Below are 15708 nucleotides of genomic sequence, written 5' to 3'. Positions count from 1 at the left end.
AATTATTCCATTCTGCATTCTTAATGACATGCAATATCACTCTTCTCTCTCTCTCTCTCTCTCTCTCTCTCTCTCTCTCTCTCTCTCTCTCTCTCTCTCTCATGGCTACTTCGTCGTCTGAGTAAATCCTAATATGTCTGAACAAGTACGTAATTCGTTCGGAAAAAAAGCTTTTATATTTTTTATTTAGCTCTTCCACGTCAGATGTTCTACAATGTTATATGATTAACGCATTTTGTTCTAGACTGTTAAATCACTGATTTCATTGGTAAGTTTAGGGGATAAAAAATCGTATTAATTTACAAAGTCACTATAATATCACCATTGCAAGTTTTTATAGTTTTCCTAATGAAAACATACACGGTTGATAATATTTTTATAAGTCAGTTTTAATCGTAAATATAAAAACAAAATGTGCTAAAAAGTTAATTGGAATACAAACTATGCGCGAGGTCATGACCATGAGTAGATTAACAAGCTCATAAGGCTTCACAGGATTTGATTACGCAACCAAACAAGTTAACATTCCAATCTTATTTCACTTTCAAAGTAGTTCTCATATTTGACATATTAAATCACCTGGTAAATTAAAGTTCATAATGATCGATTCTAGATTATGAAGGCAGATATTTAAAGTATTAACCAAAAATTCATAGAAATGTAATGAAAAGTGAACTTTGTAATTTGTATGCATATTATAGACCTTCTAACACCATTGTCGCAGTTGAAAATTTAAAAATACTATTTGATAGTGTTCATAATTTTTTTTTATGCTTCTGTGCTAATTATTTATTCAAATGTACGTATACACAGAAAAAAAAATAATGTCGTATTGTGCGTGTATATTGTCCTATCGTGTGTGAATCTCATCAGGTTTGTCGGTCATCGTCGCTTTTTTCGTTTAATAAATCGGTTTTGTTTTCATTAAGCGTATCTTATGCCTACAATATTTCTTGCGGGTTAGTTTATATAGAACTAACAAGTCGTTTTTTGTATATACATGTACTGTGTACGATTTTGTGGTTTTTTTTCTTTACTAATTTTTTTTTAAAAGCTTGAATTGCAGAAAGCAACTGACAGGATATTTAAAGGAGCGGACAGGGATGAAAATCTAAACAATAATTGATTATGTATATATATGTATGTAGCCTTAATTCTTTTTGTTTCGACTGACTGTAAAAAAAACAAAACTTTATAAAACCAATTAATTTAAACCAAGGGGTGAGTGTAGTGCGTCGTAATTCTTTTCTATATTTTGTTCTTTAGGCCAAATTTTACTTTAATTTTTATGAGTCCCAAACATGTCTTTTAGATGAAAGCCTTTTTAAACAAATAATGGGAGTGGGATCAACCCCCAACCTTTCAATATTTAACTCCTCGTTTTAAGCGTTTAGTCATTTATTGAAAAAGACGTAGAGCTGTTTACAAAATATTTCAATGGTTCACAAATTTAAGTATAAGGTATATTATCTATCTTTCGTTTAATAATAAAAGTATGTAATATGCAAGTGTATGCATATTTTTGTTATTTTTTTTTAAATCAAAGTCGTCCGATCCCAAATATCTGCCAGACGTATGATGAACTCGTCCTACATGATTTGAACTTGTCATCCCGCGTTCTTTGTTACCCCGTTATCGAAAGATTTATTTATCAAAACTATTATAACCGCGCATTTAAGAAAGGAATAGTCTTATTTTATTTGTTCAACATTTGTCAAGTTTTGATTTCTATATAATTATACTCTAAATAAGTTACAAGTAAATATATATTTACTCTTTAAGTAATCATTTAATAATATACTATTTCATTGCAATGATACAAATTAACTTCTACTGTAGCGAGTTTACCAAAACTGAAAGTAGGTTTTTTTAATTAAAATTAATTTCACAATAATTTCTTACCAAGAAACCTTCAATTATACCTTTCGGACATCCTTTTAAATGTGTTGAAATACCGAAGGTGTAAGCAGTTGTTCCGGTGTGTGCATTTTGTGGTTTATTGGCGAAATGTCTTATATGTATATTGTTGTTAAAAACGGCTATTTTCGTCTCACATCTATCATGAGAAAACAACCCCTTTTCGTCTTAAATCTGCAAAAAGGACCAACATTCAATTCCAAGAAGCAGTTGCTTTTTGCTTTATTTGTAATCGATTAACGTCACATTTTTAAAGGAACGTATAAATCAGTTACGTAAAAATAAGACTGATTACTTCCTTAAACTAGTAGACTTATTGTTCTCGAACAATTAGAGATTTTCCACATTATTTTTTTGTTTACGGTGGGTTACAAAATTCTTAATAGCTAGCTAGATGATTCCTCAGAAGGACCTCCAAAGACGGAATGTGAAAATTATGCATAAGCAGATTAAATGGGCCTGCCTTTCGTCCTTCAATAACTTCTATATCAATATTTCTTGCAAAACGGTTCCATATGGCATGTTCAGATGTCAAAATTTTTCCCAGCCTACAAAAATGATTACTGATTTAGTTGATCCTAATATGGGAAGGCCCAGATCCTACAAATTTGTTATGAGGTCTGGGTTGCCTTGATGCAAAATGCTAAAAAGAGCTTTTGTTGTCGTTTGGGATTGGGGCATGTTTACCCGAAATGGCCGCTGAGCAATGGGTAAAATATATTTGCTATATGGCTGGGTACTGACGCAATGTATGACAGGGTGTCATTTGTTGCATTTTAATCAACGATGCAGATATGGACATTGCGGTCCCTGACAAATTGCTCTGTATTTAAATTCAAAACATTTTGTAATATGTGAAAAACTGTTGTTTACTTTGCTGTGTATCAAAATATAAATATCTTGACAATTAAAAATACATCAGACATGGTAGATCTGCCGTGTTTTATTCACATATTTTCATGGTAAATGCCAAGCCCATTTTGTTGTTTGAGTATTTGCGAGAAGATATTTCTCAAGCTTTAATCTGCACAACCTTTGCTTTCAAACAAGTTTCAGCAAAATTTGACACCTCCTCTTATTGTTGCCCCATCCACACCTTTGATTCATGATATAAACGAACTTGAATTACTACACGACAATGCCTACATAGAAGTTTAAGATTTTCTGGCCAAACGTTATTTGAGAAGATTTTAAAAGATTTTCTCTGTATATTCTTATGTAAAACTTGACCCCCCCCCATTATGGCCACACCCTTACCCTAGGGACTATGATTTGAACAAACTTGAAACTACATTACCTAAGGATGCTTCCACACAAGTCCAGCTGAATAATTTTTGAGAAAATTTTAAAACATTTTCTCTATACATTCCAAATAGTATGTTAAACTCCCCCCCCCCCATTAATGCTCCACCATACCCCTGAGGGTCGTGATTTGCACTAATTTGAATCTACACTACCTAGATATTCACAAATTTCAGTTTTTTTCGCCAAATAGTTTTCGCGTAAAAGATTTTAAAAGGTTTTCTGTATATTCTTAAGTAAAACTTGATCCACCCATTTTGCTTTACTCTTCTCCTGGGGCAAATGATTTGAACAAATTTCATAACATGTACCTAAGAATCTACATTCTTCAAAATACTCCAACACAAGTTCCAGCTTATCTGGCCAAATGGTTTTTGAAAAGAAACTTTTTTAAGACGTACATTTTTAAAGATATTATCTGTATGTTCCTATATCAAACCTGACCCTCCCCCCTCCCCCCCCCCATTAAAGCCCTACCCTACCCCGGGGGTTGTAATTTGAACAAACTTGAATCTACACTACCTTAGGATGCTAATATACAAGTTTCAACTTTTCTGGCCAATTGAATTTGAAAAATATCTACAAATTTTCAATAACTTTTAATGATCACCCCTTAAAATAAGCAAATTTGAATCCTCTTTACTCGATGATGCTTTCTACCATGTTTGGTTGAAATTGACAGAGTGTGCTTAGGAGTAGAAGTTGAAAATGTAAAAAGTTTACAAATGGACAAAACAGAAAGATTGACGGACGTAATTTTATATTATTCCTCAAACGCATAAAGAAAAAAGGTGTGGAAAACTGAAGTGGGACAGACAGACGGACGGACGGACGGACGGACTGACGAACGCAGAGGAAAGCTTTAGTCCTTTCCGATGAAAACCGGCAGGGGACTAATAATATAAAATCTTCAAGTTGATTAATGGTGGTACATGTATTCAAATCACTTTAATTCAATTATGCAATAGTCTGAAGGAATACAAAAAACTAGAGGTACTGTAAGAAAGCTTACAATTGATACCCCCCGCTAAGAAAATAAATCATAATTCATGTATTTTTTCTATTATAGAAAATATTGGATGAATCTATTTCAACGTACATTTTCTATGAATAACAACTGCTCTATTTTTTGAAACTGTTAATGCTAATATGATTACACAAACCAATTTCTATTCTTTAAATTCTATTTTATTTCAAGTTAACCGGTAATACATGAGGACATTTGCATCCTTTTGTTAACAAACATGACTCGAATCAAAACGAAAATCCATATGTCAAGCAACCATTTAATATAAATATTTTGAATTATTGGTATACTAAGCTCGATTTTTTTTTCGAATTTTTTCCCAACTATTCCCCCCCCCCCCCCAAAAAAAAATAAAAAAAAAATAAAATAAATCGAGGAAGGCCATTTTCAGAGAGAGGGATGAGAATCTAAAAAATTTTATGTGGCTTGGGACAAGCATGCTTGGTGTCAAATTTTAGCTCCTATTTATTTCCATTAATACAACACATGACAAAGACAGGAATCAAACATTTTTTAAACAATGACCTTGAACTCTCTCAATTGACTTGGGGTCAAGGTCATAACACATCCTCAGGTAAAAAGCAATCTTTATGTGAATTAAGAACTCCAAAGTTTCTCCAACAAAAAGATATGGACCGAACACGAATTTTAACCTTTTTCTGTCAGTAACCTTGACTTTGCCCGAAAGACTCTGGGTCAAGGTCATGACACACCCTCAGGTCATAAGCAATCTTTGTGTGAAGTAAGAACTTCCAATGTTTCTTCATAAGAAAGATATCGACCGAACATGAATTTCGACGGACGGACGGACGGACAGTCAAGGTGATTCCTATATAACCCCCCCCCCCCAAAAAAAAACTTCGTTTGCGGGGAGCATAATGACTAACCTTATCCAACTTACAAATTGTCAGCTGATTGTGGGGGGTTGGTTAGTCACTCGGACTTGTTTGGCTTTACTTTTCGTCTTAATGCGGGTGATAACAAATGACTTCATTTTTCCACATTTGTAAAAAAAAAAATCCAGTTTTCTGCTTTTTAACAAATTCAGTTTAAGCGTGCTACTGTCAATGAAACTGCTACTGACCAGTTTGGTAGTCACATAATACACGGCGAAGTATATTGAACTCTAGTGCGCCAAAAAATCAGAAACACGTTCCTAGCTTTTTATCGGATGAACATGTCGAAAGCATGACTTATGTATATCAAATGTGTACTCATACAGTATGGAATAACTTAAAACTAACCAGACATATAAAGGAAATCATCATTTCCAGTGTATTTTTAACATCCGGTTACTTTAACGGTATTTTCAATATTGTTTAAAATTATGTTAACATTGTGTTTATTAGTCATCAATTTATCCCATATTACTTAGCTTTAAAGGGATTGGACATGATTTAAGATCAAAAATTTTATTTTAACTTTTATGTATAAATGGTATGCTGGTGCATTTTAAATGATTGATCAAAATATTGAATGTCAAAGTTAAGTTACAAGTGAGATACAGAGGTAGGAGTTGGTTGTTATGTAAACAAAGCTCAAGTCTTATAGTTGTTTACAAAAATTTTATTGTAGAGCATTACCATTTCTTAAACAAAAAGATAATGAACACTGTATCTTGCTTACAACTTGATATTTGACTTTCAAATTTTGACAGAGCATTAAAAACTTCTATATTTATCAGTAAAAACATTAAAAATGGAAAAATTAAATTTGAAAATTTTTAAGTAAAATCGTGTTTAAGTCCCTTTAAAGAAAACATAAGTACTAAAGAGAGCTTGGTTTCTCTTATAAGATCATTATTTTAAGCACTTATTTACCATTTTTCACAAAATGCAAAAATTTTAATAAGCATACGTTTTTCTTTTTCTTACTTATATTTAAATCAAAATGTTTAGTCCACGTAACCTTAACATTGCCCCAAATCCAGATGTCATTTAATTAAGTCAGAGATATAGCTTCGCTATTTATGATATAAATACAACCAATGTAAAAAAATAACTTTAAAATATATTTTTGCTAATGATATAACCAACTTATGGTGCAATAGTTTTTTTGTATTGATTAAACAGAACTCTGTATATTTAAATTCCCGGCGTCTTATATTCTGCAACTATCTGGCTAAACATAGAATAGGAATGTTACTAAAAATAGAAACAAATGACAACATTTTTAAATGTATTTAATGTATCTAACTCCTCACATTTTGATTTCATTGCGCAGAGTTCTTTATATTTTAAAGGAATATGATTTTATTAATTTAAACCTCCAAGAAAGATCATCATTTCATAATTACACAACGTTCATAAAGAATATCCATTTGAATTCAAATAACAAACACGTTTTTGAGGGAACTATTTTCTCGATCGAAAGGTGTAGAAAATGACAGAAACAAGCTAGTTTTTTTTCAATATACTTTTCTTTTTATTCATTTTTCACACTTGATAGGATTGTGACATGTTTCGTAGGTACCGTGTGACTTGTACAAAACTAAATTTTGAGAGAATGATAGACGTTTAGTATAAAATCATGGAAATATATAGAAAATGTCAAAAAATTTTGAAGCCAAATTTCGCAAGAGCCTTATATCTAAAATTTGACATCACTGACCCCCATGATTTATTATGTCAAAATGATACTGAATACATGTACATATCTAGGCAAACTGGATTAATTTTATAAAATTCTTGATATTCAAAATGTTTTTATTTCAATCAAATTGTAAATTTTATAGAATTTGTCAATTTTAAGTGCAGAAAGGTCATACAAAAATTTATGCAGCTTCGTACAATTTATTTTTCGTTATCCCTCAATTCAGTGTGACCATTGTGCGTAATTAAAAACAATATTTCAGGGAAAATATTTGCTTAATAAAATGACATTGACCACAAATCTTAATCAGGCTGAAATCGCATTTTAGGCGCAAAAAGGTCAAATTAAATTGGTCATAATTTAGAGGGATGAACACTGACCTCCCATTATCTTTGTATTTTTAAGTGTGTTTTGTCTACAGATTTCGATTATGTACGTTTCAAGATAATCTTTATACATATGAGGAGTGGGATACATTAAGGACGTTGTTTACTTAGGGTTTGAGTTCTCAAATTCGGATTGTTATAAAGTTCAATGTCATGAGTAAAATTTGTTCTAAACACTAAAAGTTTTTATGAAATGAATTATTGTTGACAAACCATTCGATATTTTTACTATTTTATGGAATTAGGCTCAAGCAAAGTTGGACTTTTAGCAAAACAGGGGAAACTCGGACTAAAATTTTCAGATTTTGTTTTTCACTGAAATATTTTTGTTAGTTCTGTAATATTCAAAGTTAACATTTTATTTGTTAGTTTACATAATTTTGCATATTTTCTGTTGGCTTTATCTCACTTTTTCTTAGATATTCTAAAGGCACACACTACCCCAATATTAAAAAATGCTTGAAAACCTAAAAGACACCATCTCTCAAAATTTTGATCATTGACCTCATATAACTTTTATGCCTGCAGAGTAAGGTCAATATACCTAGTTGAATGCTCTTAATGTTTTAGTATTAACATCATTCAATTTTTTGTAAAATTGAATTGAAAAAAGGGTAGGAATTTGAAAATTGATAGAGAAAATTCGGATTGGAATATTCATAAAAATTGTGATTGAAAACTTATTGCTTTGTGTCTGTTTAGTGTTACTACCATTCATAAACTGTATTTCATTTTTAAAAGAGTTAAGCACTTTGTATTATTTTCAAAATTAAGAAAATTTCAATCATGGTGTTAAATTTTAAGGGACTTTTCTTAAATTTTCAAAAAATGTTCAATTATCTCACAAAGTAGGTCATTGACCTACTTTTTTGAAAGTGAAAAACAGCACTACCATGATAGGTCTTTAACACACAACAGATTGTTTTTCATTATCATCAGTGGAATATTTTTCATTCTGAGTAAGCGTATACCTTAAGGAATAAGAAATTATTTTTTTAGTATTATGAGGTGATAATTTTGGTCGGGGCGTTATCAAATCAAAGTCCAAAGGGCTTTATGATAGATTTGAACACGCTTCGACCGAAATTATCACCTAATAATGTTCAAAGAATGATTCCCGATTCCTTATTTTATTTCCGATTTGTACACTTTAAAACAGCTATTTTTAATGTAGCACATGCGATGTATTACTAGGCGGCGCAGCCAATACTGTTTTTCGGTTTTGCTATAAGACACGCCCATTTTGTGTTACTCATTATTTATGAAGTTATTGGGTTTTATGGTTCAAAATTTATTCGTAATGTGATCACAGACCAAAGAAAGTTGAAAATTTAAATATTTTTAGATTATGCATCACCATATATCTTAAATATACAAAGTAAAATGATATATTCTATGTACCCTTCCATACGGGTTTTAGATTCGCAGTTTTTTCTCTGAGATACACCTTTTAATCCCCGAAGATCCGATATTTTACATACATATCATCAGATAATATATTTTTAAAATGGCTAAATATTTTTTACATATTAACTTAAAATATTCAAAATCTTTTAAAACTTTTGAAATAAAATATTTGGGAATTTGTAAGAGCGTAAATTATAACGAGCTTACATGTTCCACGAGGAGAAAATTCAATAAAGAAAGATACGGACGGTTTTACTATTTCCGGGATAAAGTGAATGAACCAAATTTAATCTACAATGAATGCAGCGACTAAAATTAAACTCCCGTATCTAAAACATAACTCTTTATGAGATAGTATTTTATAACATACTTATTTCAATATTTTGATTGATTTTTCTCTATTTAGTGTCAGAGTCAGAATATATATATATATATATATATATATATATATATATATATATATATATATATATATATATATATATATATATATATATATATATATATATATATATATATAAAGCATATGTTTTATAAAACAAGAAATGTACAAATATTGAAAATAACCGTTTAAAGAATGGTTTTGTGTGCATTCTTTTTCTTCTAGGTAAATAGTTCTTAAACAGAAAATTTATAATGATACCGCTACGAAGAAAACAGTTCATTTAATCATTTATGCAATTAATGACAAACAAGGACCACAATATGTGGTATAATACAATTACCTTAACGAACTTTAATTTTAAGGCGTTATCTCGTTGATCCTGCCATATCTTTCCAAATAATGACTATAAAATTGTCTTTTTGACTCTGAACTTCTTAAATAAATCATTTTATCAATGTTGAAAGTTCGTTGTAAACAAATGTCCTTGGTAGAGATGTGTCACATTGCGGTTTATAACAGTTATTTTTATTGATGATTTTTGGTTGACTTTTATGTAATACTTGGTATAAATACCCCTGCACATTGAGTCTTAAGGCACAGAGAATCTTCACTAAGACCTTTTTGTGTATCAACAAGGTAGGCCAAATTGCTTCGTCCTAAATTTAATTATTGAAATGTAATTATTTTCGTAATACTAAAAGATTCAAATAGTCTTATTGTTTAAATGATATCAATCCATTCTCCTGTTTTAGATGATCCAGTTGATTTGTTGTCTGGTCCTTTTTTCTGTGGCCTTTGGCTACGGTGGCTACGAAAGAAACAGTCAGTATGGAAACGAACTGTATGGCAATGTTCTTGGAAAGGATCTGTATGGGGGATTGAACGGAAAAGGTCTGATTGAAATAAGAACAAATGTAAAGAATGGTCTCTATGGTGGACACTATGGAAGCGAAGTATATGGCGATATTCTTGGAAAAGATCTGTATGGGAGATTGAACGGAAAAGGTCTGATTGAAAGAAGACTAGATGGAAAGAATGGTCTTTATGGTGGATCCTATGGAAACGAAGTGTATGGAGATATTCTTGGAAAGGATCTGTATGGGGGATTGAACGGAAAAGGTCTGATTGAAATAAGAACAAATGGAAAGAATGGTCTCTATGGTGGACGCTATGGAAGCGAAGTATATGGCGATATTCTTGGAAAGGATCTGTATGGGGGATTGAACGGAAAAGGTCTGATTGAAAGAAGACTAGATGGAAAGAATGGTCTTTATGGTGGATCCTATGGAAGCGAGGTATATGGCGATATTCTTGGAAAGGATCTGTATGGGGGATTAAACGGAAAAGGTCTGATTGAAATAAGAACCAATGGAAAGAATGGTCTCTATGGTGGATACTATGGAAGCGAAGTGTATGGAGATATTCATGGAAAGGATCTGTATGGGGGATTGCACGGAAAAGGTCTGATTGAAATAAGAACAAATGGAAAGAATGGTCTCTATGGTGGACGCCATGGAAGCGAAGTATATGGCGAAATTCTTGGAAAAGATCTGTATGGGAGATTGAACGGAAAAGGTCTGATTGAAAGAAGACTAGATGGAAAGAATGGTCTCTATGGTGGATCCTATGGAAGCGAAGTATATGGGGATATTCTTGGAAAGGATCTGTATGGGGGATTGAACGGAAAAGGTCTGATTGAAATAAGAACAAATGGAAAGAATGGTCTCTATGGTGGACACTATGGAAGCGAAGTGTATGGTAATGTTCTTGGAAAGGATCTGTATGGGGGATTGCACGGACGTGTGAATGAAAAAAAAGTGCAGAGAAACAGAGTGTACGGCCGACTACAAGGAAGAGGCATTGTCCCTAGCAAGATAGGCAAGGTAAATGGAGCTAAGTATAAAACATAACTAGAAAATTAGAAAATACTAACTGATCTTTCCTTTCCTTTTCGTTACCTGTTTTCTTTTTTTTTTTCTTTCTTCATAAATTAAAAATCAATGTGTTAAGGACCTAGCCGTTTTATTAATGGAAGGTGATATCTTTTGTCTAATTCTAAGCTTATGGGGTTAAGAATTTAAAAAAAAAATGTTTTCCAACATTGTACAATCATTGAAATTCCTCTTTATTATTTTTTTAATCTATACAATGTTTTAGCTTTGTTTTTGTAATCGGTAAACTGTTTATAGTTTCTGATCAAAATATGCAACCTGTCAATGTAAGAATTATGTATGAAGTATCTTGCCCCTTATTTTTAGACCGTCATATTTTTAAAAAATGAGGAACACATGATATCTTTTAGTACATAAATGTTCTTTCAAAATCAAATTTATAATTCCATTCCCAATGGAAATATTTCTGATCTTAAAAAAATATTTATTGTGTTCTAGAATTTCTAATATCGTTTTATACAGAATAGTCTGCTATCGATATGCTTCAATGCTTCAAAATATTATGATCAGCCCGGCTTTTTTTTCCTTTTTTTTTTTTTTTTTTTGGTTTATTTTTATTTTTTTTAATTGGGGGGGGGGGGGGTATATCAATGAAATCTTTCTTATCTGTTAATATCATATAAGCTTTCTATGCAGTCATTAACACATAAAAGTTTTCTTGAAAATACTGCAATGAATTATTTCAATGTGCTTTAGAATGTATAATCTATGTCTCGACCAAAAGATATTATTTCTAATTATTTATATAATTATTTATATAATTAGAATAATAAAAATATTACTGAGCATTATTTTTCGTGCAAGAATTGATGATTGTGCCAATGCCTTATTGCATATATTTAATGACGGTACATGCATTGTTCAATTATTCGATCTTCTTTTTTTTGCAGACTACCTATTGATGCTTCTGGGTGTAGAAACTACATTATACCTTAAAACTTTGTATTAATGATTAACACACAAAATAAAAGAATGGAAAGGAAGATCTCAGACTTTCTTTAATCTGTATTTTGTCTACTTAAAATCGAGATATATCACACCTGTAGTCTGTCGTATTTAGCATTTATCTATACCATCTATACTCTGTCCCAAATTTTTGCTTTCACCACTTTTCGCTACTAGCTTGATTTTTCGATGATCATAAATACCTTTGTGCTCAGACTACATTCATTCACTAATATGAAAACTATCCAGATTATCTGTTTTGAAAGGTCTCTATTACTGCTTCCGATTTCAATACCCAACCCAAAATAGAACGTCTACAGGGTTTCGAATTGCATCAGCCATACATGTACAATAACCCGGATGAAAAATTGTGCGAGGTATTCCGATTGAGTTCCGATTTGTAAAAAGATGTAAAGTTACCCATTATGAATCTCATTCTAGTGAACTTTTATGAGTAAAAAATTAATAGTGTTAATGAAGACATCTTGGATATTTTCCTCTTTATTAATTGTAACTGCACCTCTTTCACAGGGATGTGTATATTAATTAAAACTCATCGAAAGCTGATGGAAGCAATAACTTTGGACAGACTATAATATGAAGACCGTGCTATAGTTTTCATGGGTTTTAATATGTCAAAAACATTGCACATAATGTATTAAGAAATAAATGACGAGAATTCGAAAAACAAATGCGGTTGTCGCCTTAAAAAGTCATAGTGTCATATACTTTGCCTTCTCAATGGCAGACATTACATCACTCAGTTACACATGTATCAACAATTAGATATGACCTTCAAATTATTTCCACATAAATAATTCATTTGTTGTAATATAAATAAATTATATGCAGAGTAATTCCATGTGTAAAACGCAATTACAGTTATATTGAACAGTCATATAAACATACATATAGACTCATGACTGATAGAGTGAACCATCGACTGATAAACCTTACCTGTTACGGTTTCACAGGGGTCAATTTTGATGAACGATTAACTTTAAATTTAAGGAATTGTCTATTTTTGTTTAATAAATAATTAGTAAAACAAAGCTACCTAATTTGATAGCAAAAAATAATCAATATGTTTAACATATGGTTTCATGCTACTTTGTGAAAACAATGTACTGTTATGCAGAATATCGAACCCGAACATTAAAAAATTGGGATATAAAAAATTAATATTCTCGAAAATATGTCAACCAGACGCTACAAAAGTGTAAACTTGATCTGTAGTTTGACATTTTGAAGCTGTTCAGCAAATTTCATATTATTCCTCAAACGCATAAAGAAAAAAAAGTGTGGAAAACTGAAGTGGGACAGACAGACGGACGGACAGACAGAGACAAACGGACGGACTGACGGACGCAGAGAAAAGCTATAGTCCCCTCCGGTGAAAACCGGTAGGGGATTAACAAGAACACTGCAACTTACAGAAACATATAGCAAAATATTACCTGTATGACTAAGATACGTGTAGCCTTAAATATCAAGCTCTTATCATTGAAAAGATACCAATTTCACTGGAATAGGAATTAGAAAATTGACAATTTCTTGGTGCCGAGATTTCGGTTTTAAGTCTGCCCCCTATTCCACCAACGACACTTAAAACGATGCTACGTGCCTACTTTTGATTTAACGTAGTGATATAAAAAATCAAAAATTGATAAAGGAATATTTGATTATTGCCAAGTGTCTTCGGGACTGTTTACAGAAAAAAATTCAATGATCACAATATTATAATATTCAGCTAGGTATATGACATTTATTTATAATTTTATATTAGACAATCGGTGATATCAAACGCGCGGATTCGAGTGTTCAAGTGACACATTAACAGAACCATTCCTGTTCCTTATTATATAAAATTTAAATTAAGTTATTGATATACAAGTTATTGTTGTCTTAAAGTCCAATGCAAGCATATAGTTGTGATATTCATCTTGAATATAAAACGAACATCGATCAGTTCAGTCTGGTATTCATGAACTGTTCAACACAGGAATGATTTGTACGTTAGTGTTACGTGTCTTACCTAACGAAAATCATGCTTAGTTAGAAGGATGAAAAACATCCCATTTATTGATACTGAGGCAACTACACTTACGATCTATTTATGTTTAGACAATACTAGATAATAACCCGCGCAAGCGCGGGAATTTACACTTTAGACATTAATATGTGATACAGCTTGTAGTGTATTACGGATTCGAGTCGGGTCCGGTTTGTATTTAGAACACGTGATTCCCCGCCGTTCTGGAAAGTGTTAATGTTTACTCGCAGATTATTCTGTGAAATTTCTATGGAAAGCCATTACTGCCATATTTTTATATATGTACAGAAGCCCATGTTTCCAATTACCAACGTCCATTTCAGTATTATTCAAAGAATTTATTTGATCTATATGTTGAATTAGTACAGATAACCTGATGTTTTGATAAAGTGTGGTTGCCATTCCTGTAGTTTTCATGTGATTACTGTGTACATGTTTTTAAGATCATGTTTGTTCATGTTTCAGTTTTGTACCCTCTCCGGAGGTATGTTTAAGTAATAAAGAACTGCACCCACTGAGTTCTCTTGTTACGCAACAGTACAAAATCTCGGACCTTCAAGAGCGTGGACGCGAGGTTACCCTCCAACTCTGTGACCTACAGATCAGCTCGTGTGAGATCCATTACGGAAAAGGGACAAGAACAGTATGAAGAAACTTTAGACAAATATTCTGCAAAGCTAAGAAGCATTGGAAAAGACATTGACAAACTTCTACAGGAAGTAGAAAACGAAGCTCCCAAGGACCAAAGGTTATTAGAAACTGTTACGACAGACATCAAATACCAAGCGGCTTTATACCAGGACACATGGAACCAACTGGAATCATATCTAGAGGGAATGAAGACATTCAAAAGCCTTAATGAAACATATTGGAGCTTTAATATCGGAGATGGAGGAAGTGAATAACCCTCCAACCTAGGACGGTCAAATTAAAGCTACAGAAGAAAATATTCAGGCCTACATTTGGCAGAAACCCAAATCCACAAGATCCAAGTCAAGCAAGTCTTCAGGATCGCGTCTATCGAGTACTAGTGCTATTCTCATCAAGCAACAAACAGACCTGGAAGCAGCCAAAGTGAGGCACAAGTATATGGAACAGGAATCCGAACTAATCATAAAAAGAGCTGCTTTAGATGCAAACTTAAAGTTGTTGAGCAGTCAGAGAGACGTGGATAAAGCTAAAACAAGAGTGAAAACAATGCAAGACCTACTCGATGAAGAAGAAGATGAATCTGAAGTATCGTCAGTTAGTGAAGAAGCTACTAAGCAACGCACAGAACAGTTTGTGAGATATTCTTGTGAACATCTACAGCAAGTAGATCTCAGCCCACGGGTCACTGAACAGGAAATTCAACAGGTCACCAGTCACCAAGCCAAACAAACAAATGAGAACAGCCATACCACTACGAACGTTGATGCCCCTACATTTGTACATTCAACAGTGAATGTACATAGAAACACTTGGAACACAGACATTCTCCAAATTCATAGTAAAGAAAGACCTCTTGCTTTCTCGTATGACCAAGTATGATGCCAAACCAGACATGTATATAGCTTGGAAGTAAAGCTTCAAGAACTCGGAACTCAACGTATCACCAGCAGAGGAGGTCGACCTGCTAGTGAAATGGCTTGGACCCAACTAATCAAATCAAGCCTTACGAACCAGGGCCTCCAACACTGAAGACCCCTTTCAGTGCCTACAGAAAATATGGAATCGTCTGGAAGATCGCTTTGGGTGTCCAG

The 15708-nt window shown here is 32.5% G+C and overlaps 1 protein-coding gene across 1 annotated transcript; it reads left to right on the top strand.

Moving 5' to 3' along the window:
- Nucleotides 1-9598: 9598 nt before the first annotated feature.
- Nucleotides 9599-11970, top strand: LOC117688818 (eggshell protein 1). Its single transcript, XM_034467307.2, has 3 exons — nt 9599-9652; nt 9769-10899; nt 11859-11970. Exons 2-3 carry the CDS (start codon nt 9769-9771, stop codon nt 11868-11870), a joined length of 1143 nt encoding a protein of 380 aa, XP_034323198.2. The 5' UTR covers nt 9599-9652; the 3' UTR covers nt 11871-11970.
- Nucleotides 11971-15708: the final 3738 nt, after the last annotated feature.

The sequence above is a fragment of the Magallana gigas genome, chromosome 6, assembly GCF_963853765.1.
Source record: "Magallana gigas chromosome 6, xbMagGiga1.1, whole genome shotgun sequence".
Classification (NCBI taxonomy): domain Eukaryota; kingdom Metazoa; phylum Mollusca; class Bivalvia; order Ostreida; family Ostreidae; genus Magallana; species Magallana gigas.
The sequence above is the reverse complement of the archived record's forward strand: the minus strand, read 5'-3'. Positions and strand labels throughout refer to the sequence as shown.

Bases quoted from the DNA above. Each gene is read 5' to 3' on its own strand.
- LOC117688818 (XM_034467307.2), top strand. From the start codon at position 9,769: ATGATCCAGTTGATTTGTTGTCTGGTCCTTTTTTCTGTGGCCTTTGGC.